Source organism: Ochotona princeps, chromosome 5 (assembly GCF_030435755.1).
Source record: "Ochotona princeps isolate mOchPri1 chromosome 5, mOchPri1.hap1, whole genome shotgun sequence".
NCBI lineage: Eukaryota > Metazoa > Chordata > Mammalia > Lagomorpha > Ochotonidae > Ochotona > Ochotona princeps.
The window spans coordinates 21,865,804-21,882,145 of record NC_080836.1 but is presented as its reverse complement, the minus strand read 5'-3'; the positions used below and the strand labels follow the sequence as shown (position 1 = coordinate 21,882,145).

General features: G+C 39.5%; 1 protein-coding gene across 3 annotated transcripts in view; it reads right to left on the bottom strand.

Annotated features, from left to right (window-relative positions):
- The window catches only part of THSD7B (thrombospondin type 1 domain containing 7B), a 777,161-nt gene that overhangs the window by 555,834 nt on the left and 204,985 nt on the right, over positions 1-16,342 (bottom strand). For all 3 annotated transcript variants that reach the window (XM_058664450.1, XM_058664449.1, XM_058664451.1), the window contains exon 4: positions 6,994-7,163. In XM_058664450.1, the coding sequence (XP_058520433.1) occupies positions 6,994-7,163 (170 nt within the window). The remainder of the gene's footprint in view (positions 1-6,993; positions 7,164-16,342) is intronic.

Below are 16,342 nucleotides of genomic sequence, written 5' to 3'. Positions count from 1 at the left end.
AGTGAACTAGCAGATGGAACATCTTTCCTTTTCTATCATCCCAACCCCTTTCTCCGCACTTCTCATTTCCTACCCTCCCTTTCTCTGTCGCTCAACCTCTTTTAAAAAATGAAACCTTGAGAGAAAAGTCATGTAAATTATACTTAATGCTAAATAAATCAGAAAAAATGTGAATGTCTAAAACAGTCCAGTATAATACTTAAAGTAGTTCTTCAATAGTCTTGTTAAATACAGTAATCCAATAAAAAGCATGCTATGTTACAATAAAGTGTTATACTTGATTTAAAAAACTGCTGAACTTACACACAAAGGTGATCAAACCGAATGAGTAAAAACGAATCGCAATGTAGGCTTCTGGCAAGCCAGCTGCTTTTAACTGTTTAATGTTCTTGTTCTTTTCTGAAATTCAGTCAGCCTTCATGCTTATGGAGAAAACATTTAAACTATACTCATTCATACACACACACACTTTGATCCATATTTGCCTTTGCAGATATGTAGGAATTAATATTAGAATATATACTGTTACCTTCACAACTCTCCTACTTCCTTTGAAAAGCAAAACTTTGGGAAATTAGATTTCTTACATCAAGCCCTTATCATGGAAAGAGGGTGGGTCAATACTAAGAAAGTGAATTATTTATGGATCTAGGATCATTTATCAGCTATGTATGGGCAGACAGCCCTCTAACCCCATCCTGGACAGTCCATAGGTTCAAAAGCAGAATAGACAGCTAATGTAGCAGAATAGGAAAGAAAATATCTTTGAAATTTGACGTGTAAGCTGTGGCTCCTCCTCCTCCTGCCCCATCTTCTCTTCCTTCTCTCTCATTATTCTCCGGGATGAAGACACAGACCAACCACATTTCTTCTTCCTTCTTGCATGTCTTCACGCTATCCTCTCCCCATGTCTGTCCATCACTCACCTATGCCATAGTAAAACAGATACAGAGACGCATCTGCTGGCAATTACCTGCTGCTGCTCTTTGCTGACTTCCTGTTGCACTCATCATCCCAATAATTGAGGGTGTTTCTAAGTGAGAAAGGTTACAGGCTAAGGGCCTTATCTGCCCTCTTGTGAACAGCCATCAAATATGCTGCTGTTAATTAGTTTCTCTGTTAGCATAAAACAAGAGAAAATGCTATTACCCGGTTAACCAGTCTCATTCCTTTCTACATGTCAACACTACTTTCGTGACACCTAATTCTCACACTTACATGAGCCTAATGACTTTAAAACCAGCTACTAACAAGAAAGATATTTCCTGTTCCCAAATGATTATGGAGTATCTGCTCCAACTGCCCTTTAAGAAATCTGTCTGCAACGTAAGCTACTTTTATTTCATGCCTCAAAAAATACTAGAAAAACTAATAACTTTTTCAGACAGGACATGCTCACTCCTAAGAGCTCTTTACATACTGATATTTTTGTATTCATATACACAATTAAAACTAAAAGATTTCTTCTCTGAAAGGCTCCAGTTGTGGAGCAGGCATTTGGCATAGTTGTTACCTGGGATACCATCAACCCATCTCAGGGTGTCTGGTTACAGTCACCACTCCTCAACTTTCAATTCAGCTTCCTAATAAATATTCTTTCTTGGAAGCAACCAATAATGACTCAAGTGTCTTAGATCCTGCCACCTATGTGGGAACTGGGCCTGGCCTAGTCCCAGTCCACGTCCCAGTGATGAAGCATCAGTTCTGTGAAGTCTCTGCCCCGAGTCCCGGTGTTACAAGCATTTGCAGAAGGAAAACAGCAGTTGGAAAAGCCTGATTCTCTGCTTCCTCTCTCCTTTCGCTTTCCACTCCTCTCTTTCTCTTTTTTTTTCTGTGTCTTTTAAATGAAAGAATTTGAATAAGTTAATACTCATGTGGATGGTAAGAAAATACTCCACTGGAAATGCACACCTTCAGAAATACTCTTAACTCCAGGCTGACACAGAAAGCTTAGATTTCTACAGTGAGGATGATTTCTTCATCCCCCGAATTGGTCTCACATCCACATATACATCACCACTGAACACAAACATCTTCATGCTTCTCCACACGTTCTCTCCCTATCCTTGGAACATTCTTCCCTTCAAGCGTTACCTCTTTTAGGAAGACTGATTTCAGGCATCAGAAATGCCATACTCTCAGGCATGATTCTAACTGTATTATACATGTGCAGATCACAAGACTTAAGACATCCCAGTATAACTGTTACTTGAATTGCAGTTTGAGTTAAAACATTATATATTACTGGAGAAAGGAGGTGCCTTTATAACAGTAGAGTCTAATATATACCCTAAAACACAGCTGATACATTAAGAATTATTTTTGTGAAAAACTATTTGTTGATATCCACTTTAACTCATTGGATCAAAATAGTATTAAAAGGATCTATTTCAAAACAATATTTCAAAGAATGAAATTCAAATAACCAGACATATGAGACAATGTGCAGATTCAATAGCTATCTGGGGGCCTGGTACCATGGCCTAGAAGATAAAGTCCTTGCCTTGAACACCCCGGGATCCCATATGGGCGCCAGTTCTAATCCCGGCAGCTCCACTTCCCATCCAGCTCCCTGCTTGTGGCCTGGGAAAGCAGTTGAGGACAGCCCAAAGCTTTGGGACCCTGCACCCACGTGGGAGACCTGGAAGAGGTTCCTGGTTCCCAGCTTTGGATTGGCGCAGCACCGGCCATTGCAGCTCACTTGGGGAGTGACTCATCGGATGGAAGATCTTCCTCTCTGTCTCTCCTCCTCTCTGTATATCCGGCTTTCCAATAATAATAAATCTTAAAAAAAATAGCTATCTGGGAAATGCAAATAAAAATTACAATGAGGTCTTATGTCATCCCAGTAAGAATGGCCAAAAACAAATCATAAACAAAACAATAAATGCTGGTGAGAACGTGGGGAAAAATCTACCTTAATATGTTTTTGGTGGGTATGTAAAATGGTACAACCATTGTGGAAGACAGAACGGAGATTTCTCAGAAATCAGATAATAGATTTATCATACGACCCAGGCTTCCACTCTTGGGAACTTATACAAAGAATCAGAGGAAATGAAAGAGTTGTTTGGTCACAGCAGTTCAATCCACAGTAGCCAAGATATATAATCAACACAAATGTCCATCAACTGATGACTGTATAAAGAAAATGTGGTACACACACACACTACGGAATGCTACTCAGCCACAAAAAAGCAATGTAATCATGCCTATTGCGGCAAAATGGATGCAACTAGAATTTATTATGTCTAATGATAACAGCCACCCCGAACTTCTGATAATTAACATACGGAGCATAAAATAAAATAATATCTGCACAAAACTGACATATTAAGACTTGATTATTTAGAATCCATGCCTATATTCTTTAGGAACAGTGTTTTCTTTATTCAGTTCTCTTTGAATTCTTTATATGATGGATAGCTAAGCTTGTGAGTGTAACAAAGTATGTCACTATAAAAAAATAAGAAAGGAGGAGGAAGCATGGCAGCAAAGGGAGTAGGGAGGACAGAGTGTGAGGAATCATTATACTCTTAGATCTGAATATATGAAATATATGACATTTGTTCACCTTCTATTAAATTTTTACAAAAATTCAAACAATATTCTCCTCAGTAGCCGTATCTAACGTCTTTTCCTAATTTGTCCATTTTTTCTTTTACTTTATCACTGTATCAATACTTTGTATTCTTACATTTCACTCCATATTTGCTGATACCAAAGTTTGTAGGTTTGTCATCAATAGAATAAATCTGTTCTGGTCTTTATCAGATTCTGAAGAACAATTCCTTGCTTCACACCATGCTTTCTGAAAAATGACCCATAAAGGCAGCCTGTGTGTGGTTAATTTTCTTTGAGCAAAGGGCAAGAAGAGAGAGCTTAACAAACCCAAGGTTTTAGATTTATGAGTTAACATTAGTTTCTCTGAAACCCCTGAATTATAAAAGACAAGCACAGTTCCATCTACAACAGCAAATGGCAAAGAAAATCATAAACATTTCTCTACATTTTCATTAATTCCATTGACTTGACAAATATTCCTGCTTAACACTTCCATATGAATTATTTACTGCATTCTTCTGATTGCATCTAAAACAAGGCAAAATGGGAATTGTGTAGACATATATAGGTGTTATTAACACAATGTCTGTGACCACCATGAGTTTAAATGGGCATAGGGACACACCTAAAACCAATTATTAGAATGATCAACAGTAATATGGCTCATCCTCTATATCTAGCACAGACCACGAGATGTGTAGGTCCCTGGCAGAAAATGAACATTGTCAAAATTATTCTGACACTGAGAAATTCTTTTGCATCTATTAGGTGAGTGGTTTATGGTAACAGAGATTATAGTCCTAGAGCATGGATTTCTGATTCATTTCTTGCAATGCACAGCAGCTGACTCACAGTGGATAATGGGATTCTGCTGGGAAGAGAAATCAAGTGATTACACTCCATAGAATTACAAGACAGAGGATCCTTGAGTCTGAGGAAATATTAACCTTGTAGTGAAATCAATTATGACGGAGAAAAGGCTTCCAAAATCAATACTCCCACATGCCTTCTCCCTCCAAAATCTAAAAAAAGCTATTGGTCACAGAAACTGAAATATGAGACATGTCACCAAATTTGCCCTTCATTACTATATTATCAGTAACAGGAAAGTTTAAATTTTTTCTCCTCAACTGGGTGAACACTCACTGGTCCTTTACAATAAGAATTCACTTGATCTGTTTAATTTGGGCCAAGCAAATATTTTTCTATTGCTATGTTGATTCAGAACATCTCTAAAGGAAAACAGAAAGAAATGCAAGTATTTACAAGAAAAGAATACAATGAACAAACAATTTTCTGATTCATTTTAACACAACAAAAAACGTCTGATGACAGCAGCAAAGTAGCAAGGTAGCTTGTAACTACAATGTGGTTATGCTACATTATCTAACACAATCTTTACTCAATCTACTCAACTGAAAATACAGCCTCATATTTCATATCTGTATGTTTGCATCTCAGCCTCACAATCACCCCCCCTGCAGAACTGAGGTATCAACTTCAGGACTTTTAAGAACTTTCTGGATCCATTGAGAACTCATACGTTAGCCTGTCATAGGTGCCTCGGTATCAGATATTTTTTCTTTCCTTTTATATGCTTAACAAAGATTGTACTAGGACTGAAAAAGCTGAAAAATCTTGCAAATAAGACCCCCATCTGCATATCTATTCTCCCATACCATGCCACATGGAAGTCCCAACCCTACAGCCCCTTCCCTCCACCTGCTTCCTAATCAGAATCCTCCTGCCCAGCGGGTTTCCATTAAGGAAGCAAGAAAGTTATGATTAGAGAAATTTCGGAAATGGTGAATCTACAAGAAGAGCTATTTTTAATGAAAGAAACACTGTGGAGTTGAAATTTTTATGGAAAGTTTAAAAGTAGAAGGAGAAAATAGGTCAAGATACAGAAATTCTACAAAACTTGTATTTTCCTGAAAGCCACAGAACTATACATAGCAGTGAGCATTACTTAGAGAGGCAGTTGAAAAGAATAACCAAAGTTTAAAACAATAATTAAGAACTCTTCAAGCAAATTATTTTCCTCCAAACTTAGAATAGCTATACTGTACCTCAAAACAAACTTGCCTCTTGCTGAAAGTCAAGTTGCAAATGAATAAAACTTAATTATTCTTTTTGAAAATAACCCTAAATATTTGTCCCTGCAACTGCAACTACTGGATCACAAGGCTAAGAAACACTGTCATATTTTACATTATCCAACGCTATGCTCATAAGACGCCTACAGCTTTGAGAGGCCATTCCACTAAAAAAGCAGAAAAAACATAGCATGTGGGAAAAAAATTAAAAATAAACCTCACAACATGAAATCTCTACTGCTATGCCAGTGCCTTACAAATTCATGTATACAGCAGCAATATTTATATGCATACTCAGCAAGGCCAAGGAAAGCATTTTCACATTTACCCCTTCCATGGAACACCCTACTTGTATTATTCAGTGTGGCTGGGATAATCTACATATTCCTTCCATGTTCGTTTATTTTGTTTTACGCCTACCTGAAAGAAAAAGATCGAGGTCTTGTCTCAACTGGTCTACTTTCCAAATATCTGCAATAGACAGGGATGGGCCAGGCTGCAGCCCACGCACGTGAGCATCACCTGCTGCCTCCCTCCTCTGGATGACAGGAAGACAGGGGAGACACAGAATAGCAGGGACTTGAATGTGCATCCCAATATGGCTGCAGATGCCCCATGTGACAACTTAATTCACTGCACTACACGCCTGCTCCAGAGGTTCTTTCACAACAGATGTATTATTGCACATACATGGCTTTTCAATCAGTTGGCCCACTTAATTCCAAAATATCCCATTTGTTAACATCACCCCAAACAAATTGACAAATTCTGAGGTTGTATATGTCTAATGGAGAGCTTAACCTGGCAAAAACGAATGTGCTCCTTCCCTGCTCCTTTCTCAGATAACCTGAACTTTGGACAACAACAGCAAAAACGAAATAGAAGCTAAAAGCTTGTACTCTTAAAACATGAGAGATATACATGAAATTTGAAAGGAATTCTATAGGAATTCCACAATCATCAATTGAGAGACAATAATCACACTCCCTGAGATTTAAAAAACTGTAACACACACACTATTCATTCATCCCTAATTCACTCCAGCAGGCTAGCACTTTAACTTGGAACATGAATCTCAGCTGCACACCTTAGCTAAGTGTTCTTATTTAACCTTCACAATGATCTTAGAAGGAAGCTAGGAGTATCACCACTATTTTCACTGTTCCAAACTGCTATAATCTGAATTTAGGGGTTGCTTGCAAACAATAGACAAAACGTATTAAATCTGTGAATACGGAAGGTCGATCATATCAAGGAGAAGCACAGGAGATGATCATGGAAGTGATTTCCCTTCCCACCAGCAGCACCACCTTTCCTGGGAACAGCTGCCTACCTTCCTTGGCCCTTTGTGCAGCAGCCGCTGGTATGCTGTGGGCACAGTACACCTCCCGCGTCTGGATGCCCCCGCCACAAACAGGTCCTGTCACATGCCAGTGGGGGTCCTGCTGCTCCAGAAGGAGAGAGACTTGGCATTCTTTCCATTCAGAGGTTCTCCAGGAATACCTGTTTGGTTTGATTTGTTCAAAAGAAGAAGAAGAAGTGAGGAAAATATATAATGATGAAGAAAACTTATGTTATCAAGTGTGTTTATGATCATCTCTCATTCTAGGTGTAACTTTTGGTAAAGAAAGAATTCTACTGGCTTTTTGAAATAAGAAATCTCTTTGGTTTCACACAAAACCCATAACAGTCCATCATGGTAACATAGGACAGAGGAAGAGCCTCATGAAGAAAGAAAATGTGCATAAGGAGTGGGCCTGTCTCAGCTGTAACGCTAAAAGAGTGAAGAATTAAGAAAGCGCTAGAAACCCAATGAGCTGAAATTGCATCAACTGGAGCTTGCATGAGTTCTACTTCACAGACTTTCAAATAAATGGATGAAAGTTGGCCTTTCTCTTTTATTTAGTAGCATAGTAGGTGAATGTGTGAGGATGGGGATAGATTGAACTGGCAGAGATGATTTGAAATATTTCAATCTTCCTGATGTAGAAAATTTCTGTTCATTTAACCTCCTGCAATTTGGATAAAGGATTACGTATTAAAAATGAGCTATCACCAAACCTCTTTGCTTAACCAATAAATACATTTTAACATATGCAGCTATGATATTATTTAAACTGACTTAAAAATATATGCCCTTGGTTTACAACTGGTTAAGAAACACTCAAAAATGTACATCATACATACATGCAAGGGAAAAACACAATGGAATTTATAAACGACTTCCAGAAAACAGAATAACTATCAGACTACTACATTCACACCTGAAAAACAATTTCAAAGAGAATTTCCTTTTGTGGGTTATTGCATCATTCTTCAAGCTCACAGTGCTAATACACCTCTTCAGCAGCCACATAAATACCAACAAGATCATTAGTTTCTAGAACACTAAACAACATAAAAGCATTCTCATCTCATCTGCTGCCCTATTTTGAATTAAAAAAAAAGTTTTCACAGCTTTCTGATTGAACAAAGGAAGGAAAACACCATAGTGTTGTGGGGCAATAGGCTAAACTATCGCTTGCAATGGCAGACTCCTGTATCTAAGTGCTAGCCTAGGCTTAAGCTTTATCAGTTCAAGTCCTAACTCCCCAGCTTCAATCCAGTTTCTTGCTAATATGACTTTGTAAAGTAGCAACGGATGAGCTCATGCTTGGATCCCTATCACTGATGTGTGAAACCAAATAGAGGCCCAGCCTCCTGATTGCAGCCTGGCCCAGCCGCATTGTAAACACATGGGGAATGAGTCAGCCGACTGAAGATCTCTCCTCTCTCTAATACACTCTCTGTATCTGTCTTTCCAAGAAACAAAATAGAACTTGAGAAAAAAAGAAAGAAAAAAAGAACAAATCATCAAGACTGTTGCCTTAGAAACACTACAGTATAATTTAAATCAAGTTACAGACATCAAAATAAGAAAGCAAATCTCCAAGAAATCTAGTAGTGACCACATATTTATAGCAAGAGTCATCATCCTACAAAGCTCAAAATCAGAAGCCCATCACTCCTGTACCAAGTCCTCTGTGGTGAAAAAAAAGTTGGAACAATCTTTTGGCATTTGTTGTGCCACAATTTCTCTCCCTCCACTGTTTCATTTCCACTTATTTTGCCAGGCAACAAGGTATGTCTGTGGCTAGGTAAGGGTTGCCAAAGGAAAACTGGGGTCCTATTTTAGCAAGAAGAATAGCAAACAGTAATATATTTTTAATACTGTATGTGAGAAATGGAGAAAAGGAAAACTCCCTCCAGAGATAACCCTCTGTCCTCACACTGGGCCTATATCTGACATCCCGCAGACACTTCAGCTGAGGGCTTGTCCCTCTGTGTTTCAGGACAAAAGCACTTCAAAAGTCAGGGCACGTTGGGATAGATCATTCCCAAGCTCTTACTTCAAGCCCTCTTCTTTCGAACATCCCCCAAAGAAGCGCTCTCTGGCTGCTATGCAGAGATCAGACACAGCAAGGACCTCCAAGGCTGCTATGATAGACATAGCAAATAAGGTGCACAAGAGCAGGTCATATGCTGTAGATGACACAAAATGGTTTGTAAGCATATGGACCTGACTTAAGCTGCAGCCTTTGCCATGCCATAGTTAATTGATTTTGGTCCAATTCTGTTTTTCCATTTGTAAAATGGAGACAATAACACCAACCACTGACCCTGCCACATACTCAAAGTTCAGTTAATTGCATTTCTCCTCATGTCCTCTTACATGTGCTGCTTGCCTCTTGGTGATACAGAAAACACACACACAGTGTTAACATTTTGAGGATTTTATTGATTCCATCAAAAGTCCCACTGTTAAAAAATTCAGGATTAGCACCACGCTCTCACCAACTGAGTTAACTGGTGTGTCAAGAGCCTCAGGTGATCACTGACATCACACATAGAGTGCTAACTTGTTAAATTCACTAGAGTCACTGTGTACTGACTTTACATGCAGGACCTATATCTTCAGAGTTACTAGAAAGATATATTACTAATATTCATAGATTTTTCCAAGTAGTGTCTTGTGGATCTAGAAGGCCTTATAAGAAAGAGGAGCTTGGAATACAGTGGCTACCAGTGGCCTGTAAGTTGGCTGGCCTATGACTGATTCAAACAGTGCCACAACTAGGCCTTACTGGGGTAGGACACCTTGAGTGCTCTAAAGCAGAGCTCATGCCTTCCTCACTTGCCAAACTGGGATCTCTTTGCTCACCTACTTAAGATTCTGTGTTCTTCAATTGCAAGTACATTGCTTGTTAAAGTTCTATGAATTCTTGTTAGAATACTACAAACTACTGGGTTATTGTAAATGAAAGCCTGTTTAAAACTTTTGCCATATACAGTGTGACTAGTAGCTCTTACAACAAAATGTTTTCAGTGCTGTGCTTTATGTTCTAGGCTATATGTGCTTTATGTTCTTAGGGCTTGTAACGATTGGTAAAGTATAATTGTTTAGAAAAATCTAACACTTGCCTGTTCCCTACTATTAGAGTCACCAATTTTCAGGGAAAGAAGAACTCTGCCAAGTATGTAAAAAGAATTTAGATGGCCTTTATTTCAGGGAAGCATGATCACAGGCTTCCCTTTCCCATGCAGCAGACAGACCTGAAGTTGAAGAATGTGGAGGAAAAAGTATAGAAGAGATGGGGAAAGAGCCTTTTTGGACTCTCCTTGACATGGAAGCTGAAATGAGGGTCACCTAGACCCTTGTTTGGTAGGGTGATATGGGTTTGTGCCCCTCATTGATGCACTGGTGGTTTCACAACCTTAGGGACCCTACCAGAGTTCTGCCATCCATTCCAGGTTTGGTTGGAGGCAAACTCCGCCATCCTGTAAATAGTGTGGTAGACACCACCTACCTAGAGCTCAAGTATTCAAACTAAAGTTTGTAACTGAATTCACATCCTATTAGGTTGGAAAGGATTATAACCATGTTATGTTTCGTTATCTAGACTTCAACAAAGAGAAGCTTTTCAAGTGCCAGGCTGTACATCAAACACCTGATGCCTTCTACCTTCTATCAGGAACCATTAGATGGACCCTCTACTGCTGCTGTTACTCAACGGCACCCCTCTTAGCAGGAAGTAGCCAAGAGCGGACGACAACCTCCCCTTTCCCTAAAAAATAGTTGGGGTCCAGCCCTCTGTTTGGAAATGTAGGAGCCAAGTGGGATGATAGGCAGTTAGGGTCTCTGGTTCCTGGTAAAACTGTCTTGTATACATGTAACATCTTAGCACTAAGATTCCTGAATAATAATATTTTCAACAAGGCTTGTACATTGTTTATTGTATTACTAGGTATGTTACTAAATCAAAGATTTGATTAGTTACTAGAAACAGGGGGAATGAAGAACCTAGGTGTTTTCTGACTTTTGTAATTCCTGCCTTAATGGCTTGGCTGGGGGCTGTGTGAACTTCAGGATTGATAGTCTAGGTGACACCCGGCAGGACACCTGGCAGGTCACGTAGGCAGACCACTCCTCAGGAAGGAGGTATGTGGTGTTTGATAAGATTCACCGCCCTATAGCTCATCGATTTGTACTTTTTGAAAGTTGCTTACTTCAAAACCACCAATAGAAGCCTGCTAAATCATGACTGTATTATTACTAGCCTAAAATGTATAAGAATGCTGGGCTGTTCAACCGGAGGTCTGGTGTTCTCTCTCTCTCTCTCTCTCTCTCTCTCTCTCTCTCTCTCTCTCTCATGCACGTAACTCCCTCTCTTTTGCCTTCCCTGCGGATCGTGTAGCAGCCTCAACTGCGTCTGCCCGTTCCCTGCCCAGCCATGCTGGGCTGGGGGAGGTGGCTGGGAGACCTAGGCTAACCTGAATAAACCACCTTAATGCCTTAGCACACACAAAAAAATCAGGATTGCCACCCTCAAAGTTCAGCAATCAAAGTTTAACATAGAACAACAACAAAAAAATTCACAGAGTTGAGACAGCAAGTCATCGCTGTGTGTTTGCCTGTTTGAAAGGCTTGGGCTATGCTGCATGAATTAGTTTTCTGTTAATTTTCTATAAATTAGCAGTGAAAGAATTGTGGAAGTCATTATGTAGAAAGGTGAAAAGGAAAGTTTAATGGCCATCGTTTTATACAAAATTCACAAAGCCCATGTTGATTTCTTTTTGACTAAACACCCTCCACCAACCTGCCATTCACTTGGCAAGTGACAATTTCTCTAAAGAAATAGAATACATTCGTCACTATCACTACTGTTTACCACACCAGAGAAAAGACTAACTCAGCAGGAGATGTGAGGGAGTGGGGGAGAGAGATTGCTGGAGTTTTCTTTCTAAGAAAAGGGCCTTTTCATAGTCTTCACTTTGCTTTTTTAAACTTTTTTTCCCAAAAGTCCTATCTATATTTAGTCACAAATCACCTGGCAGCTATGAAAACGGAACACCCTGAACTCCATCAATCTGAGAAAGTATCTCCAGGATCTGACAGAATAAGAAATCAAAGGAGTCAGCTAGGCTAAACGCTGCTCTCTCTCTCCTTTAGAGCCGTTCCAGTGATAGTCCTCTAGCCACCAGCAAACGTGGCTGCCTGCTGCCCACGACGCTGGCTTTCATGCTTGAACTTGTGTCATGGCCCCGGCCTTTTCAACCCCCTGACTGCTGACTCCTAGACTTTTCAACACCTCATTTGGTCCTGCTTTAGCAGAGAAAGATGGGGAGTGTCCAAGGCAGACCCTCACCTCATGCAGGTAAGCGGCCCTTTCACATTGCCAGTGGAAATGCCTCCCAGGGCTGTCACACCGACATGAAATCAAAGACAGAACTCAATCCTCATGGAGGTGAATGTTTAGGATCAGTTTTCTGTTTTACCAAAGTCAAACTGAACAGAATGGACAGGTCATCAGCTTACTTAGGCAACAAGGCATCATGAGCATTGTCCGAGGGTTTGGCCTGCTTTTTCTGTGACACGATCCGCTTGATACAGACATGGCTGACTATTCAGTAGCTTAACCTGCGATGCTCAACTCAGGTGCATTTAATTCTCTCAGCAACTTAGCGAAGAAAATATTATGTCCCCTTTTCAAAAAGAGAACACTGACATAAAAAGTAGCTCCTCCAAGGTCACACAAGGAAGTGAGAGAGGGATTCAAAGTCAGGCTTATCTGATGCTACAGTACAACTGCTTAAGGAACTGACATTCAGGTAGATTACAGCAATAAATGGCCAACTCATGCATCTCCATCAGCTTCAGGAAACAACAGGAAACTGCTGCCCTTGATATTACAAAGATACGCAAATGTCAGTCTGAAAGGCTGAAAAATAAAATAGGTCCTCCTTTGGTGCCAAGTGACCAGAAACACTTCACACCACTGAAGCATTTGTTCTTCTAATCACAAACACAGTTTGAGAACACCTGACAGCCAAATGTCTTATAATTAGAGCACTGTGATCACAGAGAAGCAAATTTTAGTCATCTCACTAGGTTATTCAACTGAAAAGGAGAAACAAAATACATGCGTGAGCCAAATGAATGGGTGACTGTGAAAATTGAAATGCCTATGAACAGATTCAGATGAGATTTTTGAAGAGGGATACATTCTTCAGGCTCTGAAATTAAACTCCAGACTTAGGTCTCTGTTAATTCCTAATGTTAGATGCAGAGTCTTTGCCAGACATCCCCATAAAGGTAACTCGAATCCCCTCACTATGGCATGAAAGCCCACTCTTCAGTGGCTCTGAGACTAGATACCTCAAAGGAGGGAAAGGCTAATCACATGCTGAGTCCATGGGAAAGGCACTCTCCATAAGGCCATCATTGCAGTTGTTACAGAAACTGTATGAAATGGCAAACACACCAGTTAGCAGCAGGCTCCACAAGAAAGAGAAATGGATATGCCCAAACCCTAGGTGAATCATTGACTCATCCAGCCATTTTGTAACTGAAAGCTCCTGCTATGTGCCAGGTACAATTCTACACAGCAGAAATACATAGCAGTGAACAAGACAGTCCTTGATTTTGGGAAAAATCTTCTAGTGTGACAGACTGCAGTGTATCAAAACATAACTACGCATTAGACAACCTGCAAGGGAGAGATGAACAGAGAAAGCCTTGCCAGTGAAACAACCAGAGAAGTTCTGAAAGTCCTGAATAAAAATGAGGTAGTGAGAACAAGACCAAATGGCCCAAACAGGTCTAGGCAGAGAAGAACGTGGGGAAGGACCATAAAGGGTAGAGGACTTGGACCGTTCTTGGATTAACAGATGATAGTGTGATTCAGGCAGGTGGACAGGAATAGAGGCATACTCAAGAGATCCACTACATAGAGAGTCTTATAAGCCACAGAAAGAATAGTAGCATTATTCCAAGTGTACTGGAAACTCACTGGACAAATTTGGGGCCTTGTGGTCAAATGAAAGATGATTAGCATTTTTTAACAGGATCACACTGGCTACTGAGTAAAAGCAACTGACTACAGGCAAGAGGAGTAAACCAAAAGAGGAGTAAACCAAAATTCAGAAGCCTTTGCCAGTCTATGAGATGATGGTGAACTGACCTGCCTTGATAACAGGGAACATGGTGAGAAGTTACAGACTCATGATGCATTTAGAAGTTGGAGGACACTTTCAGATGGCAGACACTTTCAGATGGGGGAAGAGATGGGAGAGAGAAAAAAATTATAATAATCCCAAGCTTATTCTGCCCCCATACATTATAGCACAATCTTAGACATTGGACTATGGGCTGAAATAGCCCCCTGCAAAGGGGAAAAATCCCTCAGGAGGTAACTGAGTACAAATCACACTTGTGGAACTTAATTTCTCATGTATTTTCGTATAATCTGTTTTCTGAACATTTCCTGTATGGCTGAAATTAAGTGCTTAATTTCTTCATATTTTCTCCATTACTCATGCCATGCCTGTGTGTTTAGTACCCCCTCAAAATCTACAAGTATCACATGTTATAAAGTAACCTATTAAAAAAGAACCAACAAATTAAGCCACAGAAACTTTTTTTTCTTTCATCAAGACATATCCAGTGGCAAATGTAAGTTAGAAAAGCTTGGGGCTTGGGATTAACTGTTAGCCCCAAGTATGTAGTTTGTTGCCTATGCATAACGTTGTCCAACCTAAGGAATCACATAGCCAAACAATTCCCTTCACTGAGGGCAGAAGGAAGACAAAGGAGTAAGAGTCATTGCTATGAGGTGATAGGTAGAGATGTCCTAAATCAGCAAAATCAGCATTAGAATAGGAGGTACATTAGTGTCTGTTCTTCACAGACTTCCATTCTAATAATGACATAAAATGATTCTAATAACCATAAGATGCAATGACCGTCACAGTTTCACAGCAACCTCTGCCCTTTAGAATTCAAGCTTTGCCACTTTTATAAGGCTCAGAATTGCTAACAGATTCTGGATTTCACTTTCCCTTCTTCTAAGAGCTTAGATTTAAAACAAAGTAACATGGAATAGAATCTGAAGTGATTAAATGATGATAGAAAGAATAATCACATTAGTTAATGGTCATGTTTTGACTAAGCACATATAGATTTGTAAACACTGTTGGAATCGAAACGCTGGTGCAAGGTATTCAAAATAACTACATGCACATATATAAAAAACCAGCGTACTGTACCATGACTAATTTATGGCAATATCTGTTGTTCTTTTAAAGTTATGAGTGCATTTAGAAAAGAATTAACTTATCATTTTTGCTGAACAGATGACCAAAATAAAGGGGAACTGATCATTCTTAGAACATTTTCTGCTCCAGTAATTTTTTATTGGGTAGAGTGGAACTATTGATTATGGAAAGCTACTCTGCAGTGTAAAACTCTTTGCTCTTCAGCAGATGGCTTTGCTAGCCAAACTCCACATATGTATTATTAATAGACTTGTATCACTATGCACAGCACTTAACAGTACGTTAACTTTCTTACACTAACCGGGGAACAAATCTTCCATCCAGGAGGATGTGAAGTGGCACAATGGGGACTCATGAAGCTATGTGCACTAGCATTGACTTTATAAAAAGTAATCAGTCTCCTGTTGAAACAATTTCCACATTCTTTATAAATTGTTGGTTTGGTTTTATAACAATTTTCTCCAAGTGTCCTGGGTCATGATTCCTTTCCTGCTCAAGTGCTACAAGCGGCGCTTTTTTACACAATTAAAAAGAACTTCTTTTAAAAACTCATTAATTCATTTGACATCCATTTATTCAGTTCCTTCTATAGGTAGGTAAAGTGCTGTGATAGAAAACCAGCAGGAGATTAAAAAACCAGGTGATGTATCCAGAAAGCAAATGTCTGCAAATTCAGATGGTGATTGCCTTTGCACTATGTTTGAAACAATTCATATTATCCAAGGACAACAGACATTTTAGCTGAACACCAGGCATATCATTAGAAACATGCAAGCCATGCGGGATTGTGGAAAGCTCCATTGGTCCTATGCAGATGTCTTTCTTCAATCTTTTTTGAATGCACCAATTTCATCTGCTTTTTATTTTAAAAATTGCCTTGAATTACTCACATATAATCATTTAATAATTCCTGTAAACAAGAAGTGGACATTGTGGTATAGTGTTTTAACTCATTGCTTAGGACACTCTCATTCCAAAGCACAGTGGCTGGATCAAACCTTGCATCTGCTTTAAGATTATGATTGATTCAAAAGGCAGTTACAGAGAGAGACTGACAGACAAAAAGATTGTCCATCTGGCTGGTCCAC